The 7,443-nt window shown below is 42.4% G+C and overlaps 1 protein-coding gene across 1 annotated transcript in view; it reads right to left on the bottom strand.

Moving 5' to 3' along the window:
* Positions 1-239: 239 nt before the first annotated feature.
* The window catches only part of EPDR1 (ependymin related 1), a 36,808-nt gene continuing 29,604 nt past the window's right edge, over positions 240-7,443 (bottom strand). Inside the window, exons 2-3 of the mRNA XM_061414017.1 lie at positions 3,055-3,263; positions 240-1,955 (exon numbers count right to left, since the gene is read on the bottom strand). Of these exons, the coding sequence (XP_061270001.1) occupies positions 1,759-1,955; positions 3,055-3,263 (406 nt within the window). The 3' untranslated portion in view covers positions 240-1,758. The remainder of the gene's footprint in view (positions 1,956-3,054; positions 3,264-7,443) is intronic.

Below are 7,443 nucleotides of genomic sequence, written 5' to 3'. Positions count from 1 at the left end.
CCTAATTCTGGGAAAGATTGAAGGTGGAGGAGAAGGGGACGACAAAGGATGAGATGGTTGGATGGCATCACCGGCTCAATGGACATGAGTTTGAGTAAACTCTGGGAGTTGGTGATGGGCAGGGAAGCCTGGTGTGCTGCAGTCCATGGGATCGCAAAGAGTCGGACACGACTAAGTGACTGAACTGAACTGAATACATATTTATTACAAAAACAAATATATCAAAGAACACGGAGAAGTGCAATTACATTAGTTTATTGATACAGTATAGATAAACTGTGAGTACAGATTGTTTTCAGCATAACATAGGTGTCACACATTTCTCCTGGCAATAGATGATGGATAGATAGATAGCCAGATAAAACACAATATTAGAAAGAATCTAGAATGATAAATTTTTTTTCTATCTTTTTTTAAATTTTATTTTATTTTTAAACTTTACAATATTGTATTAGTTTTGCCAAAATGATAAATTTTATTACTAGATGTCTCCCTAGAGATCAGCAAACCCAATCCCATTTAGCAAATGAGGAAATAAGGACCAGAGAGGCTAGCATTCTCCATTCTACAAACTTTAGGGCACTGACCATGTGCCAGGCACTTAGTGCTGGGCATATAAAAGTAAACAGAACATGGTAACCATACTCATGGCACTCATAGTCAGGCTAGTGAGTCAGAGTGTCCAGGAAGCAGGAAATTTTGACACAGCCTAGTAAGCATTATCAGAATAACATGTTCAAGCTACAAGTTGCACCCAGTCCAGGCTTGGGAGCAGCCTCTGAAGGCCATGCATGAGCTGACCTGGGAAGGATGAGCAGTATGAAATGCTGCCCCAGGGATGTAAGAGGAAACATAGTCTATCTAGTGAATCAAAGGAGCTCCAGTACAAGGGAATTCTCATCCTGGATTTCAGAAACAACAGTCTGCTGAATCCCACTGTGCTATTTTTAGAATACTACCTGTCTCTTTTGGTCTCTTGACGAGTTGATTCAGCACACATATCAATACTCTTGCATAGAAAAAAGGAAGAATACATGGCTCATGCTTACACAGAAATAGACATTAAGATTTTCCAAACCCTCCTATGTAAAAATATATCTTTAGAGGAATCATTTCTTTTTACTATAGCCTTTTATTTCCTCCCCAAGTATTTACATCCATTGGGTCATGCCAAAAAGCTCTTAAGGCTAGAAGGGATTTTCAGAGATCATTGTGTCAGAGACCAAGGGAGCACAGGGTGGGGGAAAAGGAGGAGGTGCTGGGGGGATGGAGCAGTGGAAGCAATCCCTACCCTGGCACAGGCAATAAAGGGGCCAGTGTGTATAGAGAGCTTCAAAATTAATACTAACACTGACCACAGTCAATCTGCTCTTTTTATCACCACGTGCCAGCAATCCAGCAAGTCCCAGTAATGTCAGTAATAACACATTCGCCCCTGATGACCCTTCCCTCATCCTGTGTGTGCCGCCACACGACCTATACACCTGCATACACGGAAAGTGCAGGGTCCAGACAGGCTCTGGAAATACCTGAGGTCCCTGTGTTTGCCATCTCTTCATATATTACCACATATTCTCCATTCCATTCCTTTTTTTAAACCTAGCCCAAGTAGTCAAAAACCATACATTAAAGAAAACATATCAAAGAATTATGATATTTATCTCCAACGAAGACGCTCATTTCTCAAGTCTCAAATCTGACTAGAGCTGGGGCCACTGGTATCTGATGTCCAATGCTGTCCCTTCGGTGTTTGCAGGCTTACCAGGAGCATTCCTCGCTCATCCTCTCTGGTTGGGCTGTCTGGCATGTGCTTGGCGGGGTGAACACTGATGGGTCTTTAATGCCCAGCTGTATATCGAAAAACCGTGTGGACAATATCACACTGTAATTTTTGGTGACGGTTTCTTGGACAGGATAACAATCCTTGACGGTATAAATGCCAATCCAAGTTTCATCTATAAGAGGAAGGCAAGTTGAGTCTTTAATGTAGAAGACACGCAAAATACAGTATGTTTTAATGTGGTAAAATGTAGCATTTTAACCACTTTTAAGTACAGTTCTGTGGCACTAAATGCAGTCACATTGTTATGAAAGTATCACCATCATCCATCTTCAGAGATTTTCCATCTCCCCCAGCTCAAACTCTGTGCCCACTAAACACTAACTCCCCATTCCCCCCCTCCCTCAGCCCCTGGCAACCACCATTCTAGTTTCTGTTTCTCTGAGTCTGACTAGTCTACATACCTCATATAAGTGATATTATACAGTATTTGTCCTTTAGTGACTGGTTTATTTCACTTAGCATAATGTCCTCAAGGTTCATCCATGTTGTAGCATGTATCAGAATGTCCTTCCTTTTTAAGTTTCAATAATATTCCACTGTATGTATACACCACCTTTGTCTACTCATTTGTCTGCTGATGGAAACTTGGGTTGTTTCTACCTCTGGCTATTATGAGTAGTGCTGCTGTGGATATGGATGTACAAATATCTCTTTAAGTCCTTGCTTTCAGTTCTTTGGGGTATATGCCAAAAAGTAGAATTACTAAGTCATATGATAATTCTATGTTTAATTTCAGAGGGAGCCATCATACTATTTTCCACAGCAATAAAGGCCTGTGTTTATGAAACACTCTTGGGGGAGGTGTGTGGGCAGCATTGCAGAGAAGAGCTTCACATCTCTGTATAAAAGACACATAATGGCGGTCGATATGGTCACTACAACTTTAGTTAGTGTTTTGGGGGAATGAAAAGGAGGCGCCCAGTTCTAACCTGTGCCTTAGACAAACATGTCACAGACCTTGGGGGCATCCCTTAACAGTCAAAGTGGAAAAAGTTACAGGGGGGTCTTAGAAGGCTGAGGGGTTTCAGATGCGATGCTGAGATCCCTGCATTACACAGCTAATAGAGTACATATGGGCACTTCAATGGAGTTAAACAATTTGATTAAGCTTCTAAATTTCCTTAATGACTACCTTCCTTAATGAGCTTAAACGTTTGTTTCCCTTCCTGCCTCTTGAGATGCAATACTTGAATACTTTGTTGAACCCTTACATGATCTGGCTGACTTTCTGTCCGACCATTCCTGGACAGTGATCTGCTCCTGGGGCCCCCCTATGGAGTATTGGTCCTCAAAGGTGGAGTTCTGAGGAATGTCCAGAGGGTCCCAGGGCTCTGTCAGGGTGATCTTGGAGCACTGCTTGGTGGCTTGTTCGATCTGAAACATCACTCCATCCTTATAGAGCAAAATATATTCAAATAATCTGGAAGATAGATTAAGAGAGAACATTCAGGACTTTATGTTGCAATCACCATGTCTTTTATCAGCATTAAAGTCAAAGGCCTTTGATACAAATTACTGTTAAAATAGAAAAAAAATAGTTTTGCTTGTGAGGCAATTATTTACTTATTTATAAACACTAGGCACCCAAACAACTTGAATAGAAAATAAAGCTCAGAGGTCAAAACTGAATATTCCTGAGACAATTACCTATCAATTACCTATTAACTTATCAAGTACCTATTGTATGACAGACCCTCTGCTTGGGAGACAAACACAAGGAGGTGAGACCTGAAGTTAGCAGCTGGTTTGTGACATTTTAGCCTTAGAGACACAGGAGGATTTGACTCTTGGCCTTAGTTGAGTCCTTACAGCAATGAGTCAGGGACTCCAGGGATATGCTGTAGACAGGATGACAAGAGTTGAGGAGGTACCAGGCAACTGTGCCCCACTGTCTCAACTGTCATCATAGGAATGGGCTTCGGTGAGGTGCAGCTGCACTGGGAATGAGCTGAGACAGGCAAGGACAAAAGCTGAGGGACCCCAATCAAATGGCGTCGCTGGATTGAGTTTGTCTGCATGCTCTCAGCCTCTTCCCTCACGCCCAGTGCACACACTTTGTGCAGAGCAAGCTGGAAGTATCCCAGGCTGTGCTTGAGCTCACAGACTGCCCGCCATCACCTTGCATGCTGTGTGGTCATCAGCCTTGTATCTTTCTTAAAACTAAGCCATCTTGATGTTGGATGAAGCTTGCTGCGTTTCCATGCATTCAACTGTCAGTCTAAAACTCAGGGCACTGTTGCTGACCCAGTGGAGTGAGGTTGCAACCCTGACTTCAAAAGTGAAATTTGAAACATCTGAAGGCAGAAGAGCCCAGAGAAATAGCTTTCCATGAGCAAATAACAATAGTCAGTTGTTCATCTGTGGTACATAAGGCTCACTCCACCCCACAACCCCCCAGAGGATGCCTGTTTTCCATCTCAAGTCAGGGGTTGAAATTTATTTTCTTCAAAAAAATTTTGTAAATGATAAGTTTCTATATGGTCAAATAGTACCATATGAGCTAGGATAAAAATATGAATATAACCTCATTTTATGTATTTAGAAATATTGACTCTGCTTATTCCAGTAAATGTTTGACATGGCTTATGAGAGTAAAACCCAAGCACAGACTTTGAGAAGTGGGAGTGACTGGAGGAAGAAAAGGAAGTGTTCATTTTATGTGCTATTGCTCAAAACTGGAGCAAATCTCTCATATAGAAGCTGGGTTCACATCAAACTATAAGTCCTTTGGAGGAGTTTGGAGTTGGACTGTGGCACATCAGAGTCTAAACATTCATGGAAGGAATACAGAAATATTTGCATCAACTTTAGAGCACAGTCCAGTCATCATAGGGGATTCCTTGTTCATACACAAATCCTGCTCCGTGACCTTTCAGTGAGGGCAGCACCTATACTGTACGCCCCAAGGAGTGGTTGTCTCCATCGTCCTTCTCCTCACCACCAGCTTCATCTTATTGTGCTTCCCCAAGTTTAAGGTGTTTAGGCTACAGTCATTCCTAGCTTTGGCTGATACTCTAGTTGTATGCAACTGAAAGATATGCAGCCAGGTGCAGGAAAAAGGAGCTTCCTTCCTGAAACTCAGCCCGAGAATCCACGTGAGCACAGAAGTGGAAGCCTGGCAGCCATGTTTATGTATGTGAGCTGGTCACCCTCCACAGAGCTTCAGAGAGCACAGGGGGACATCTGACCTGGGGAGGGGTGGGGAGGTGGGGGAAACAACCAGATTGTCTCTCATTCAGACATGTGGAATTGATACCAAACGTCTACTAGTCAGTCACTTCTCGTGGCTGGTCGTGTCATATGTAAGCTCAGAAGTCATGGGAGGCTAATTTGCAATAGGTGAACTAAAAGTAAAGAAGGAACAGAGAAGCAGCAACAAGCTGGGATTCCAACAGCTATTCATTTTCTGAATGTATTTCCTCTCTCAGGCCCAGTGCCTACAGATCCACCTGCAGAATTATGATGTTTCCTTTGTTCTAATAAGTTTCCTTTTTCTGCTTGGAACTTTTTGTGTGACTCATAACCAGGACTCATTTCTAATACAGTTGAGGATTCCACTGTTCCATTGAGAGCCCTGGGAACAGCTGCCAGCACAGCTGTTCTGGGAGAGGCGCCACACAGACCACGGCAGAGCCAAGGGCATGGATGGACGCCTGTCAGTCACCTGTGGGGCAAGGGAGGAGGGCAGCAGAAAAGGAACTCTGCCAACTTCACTGTTTGCCTGAGGCCAGATCTGTCCATACACAGAAGTAAAATTTAATTTAAAAATGAGAATTCTGGACTTGAAACAATCACTGCAAAAGGTTAACATTTGTTAATTCTGGGTGGTCTGAACACAGGTGTTTGTTATGATGTTTTCTGTACTTTTCTAAGTTTTCAAAATATTTAATTTGAAAAAAAAAAGAGGGCATAGTCTGATACTGACATTATGTTGACAGTGCCTTAAGTAAAACAAAATATTAATTGAATGGGAAGCAAAATAGAACCGTATAATCATCTTTTCAAAATTCCATATGGATATTAATGCTAGTACTTCCCCATTCAAAGTTTTGGAAAAGAAGACGTTCATGGCTTGTATGTTTATATGAACATTTTCACAGTCAAGATGTGGGTTCTCTATCATAACCAGGATAAAGGGGCCTGGAGCCCAGTTAAGCCAGAAGGTCACAATGCAGAGATCAGCCAGGGTTGAAATGAATCATCTGTCTGGGATGCTGTGCGGGTAATAACCCATGGATCTGAAAGGGTAACAGACTTCAACAGAAACTGGATCCTGGGAGGTGAGATCAAAGCCTGGCTCTGAAGAGAAGGAAGTTGTGAGGACAGGAGTCACAAACCACACCCCTGGGTTACAGTCAAGCAAGGTGGGGGGCTAGAATGGGTGTGAAGGACGAGGCAGGCAGGCCAGCCCTGGGTCAAAAACAGACTGCAAACGCAGCCTCCTCACTGGCCAGACACCAAGCAAAGCACTGTTCCCAGGAGGGCCCCGACGCCGGGATCTCAAGCTCTCCAGGCCCAGCCAAGGGGTCGGCAGGCCAAGCTTTCCACAGCAACCCGATTGCAGAGGAGTGCCCAGTGCACCATTTGGCCTCCCACCTTGTGGGACAAAGGATTTTTGTGGCTTCTGATAAAATTCTCAGGCTGCATGGACAATTTCTGTTGTTTCCTGAAACATCCATTTTCCTAAAAACTGAAACTCTAATTTACAGAAAGAACAACTGTGTACATGTCAGAAATCTTCTGATTTCTCCATTTTAATTTTAATTGTAACATACACATAACACGAAATCTAACACCTTAACCATTTTTAAGTGTACAGTTCAGTGGTGGTAAGTATTTTCACATTGTTGTGCAACCAATCTCCATAACTCTTTCACCTGGCAAAACTGGAACGCCATACCCATTCAACAACATTTTTCTTCCTTCCTCAGCCCCTGGCAAGCACCATTCTATTTTCTGTCCCTATGAACTCGACTACTCTGAGTACCTCACGTAAGTGGAATCATACCTTTTTGTGACTGGGCTATTTCATTTCACACAATGTCCTTAAGATTCATGAGTAGCATGAGTCAGAATTTCCTTCCTTTATAAACCTAATATTCCACTGAATGTATAGATCACATATTTTTTATTAATTCATTCGAGGATGAACACTTGGGTTGTTTCCATCTTTTGGCATTGTAAATAGTGCTGCTATGAACATAAGTATGCAAATACATTAATTTTTAGTGTATGAACCACATTTTACAAAAATAATTATATATATTTTTTCTAACCTGTGTTTTAAGTTCAACAGTTTGTCCTTGGTAGTGGGCTTCCCTGGAGTCTCAGTGGTAAAGAATCTGCCTACCAATGCAGGTTCCATTCCTGGGTCGGGAAGATCCCCTGAAGAAGGAAATGGCAACCCACTCCAGTATTGTTGCCAGGGAAATCCCATGGACAGAGGAGTCTGGTGGGCTATATAGTCCATGGGGTCACAAAAGTGTTGGACACGACTTAGCAACTAAACAACAACAAAAGCAACATTCTTCCAAGTATTTCCAAAAAATACAGATGTCAAGTCATTTTCCCTAATTTACTATGAAATATTTTAAAAATGC

The sequence above is a fragment of the Bos javanicus genome, chromosome 4 (genome assembly GCF_032452875.1).
Source record: "Bos javanicus breed banteng chromosome 4, ARS-OSU_banteng_1.0, whole genome shotgun sequence".
Classification (NCBI taxonomy): Eukaryota; Metazoa; Chordata; class Mammalia; order Artiodactyla; family Bovidae; genus Bos; species Bos javanicus.
Note: the sequence above shows the minus strand (reverse complement) of the source record. Positions and strands in the feature narration are given on the sequence as shown.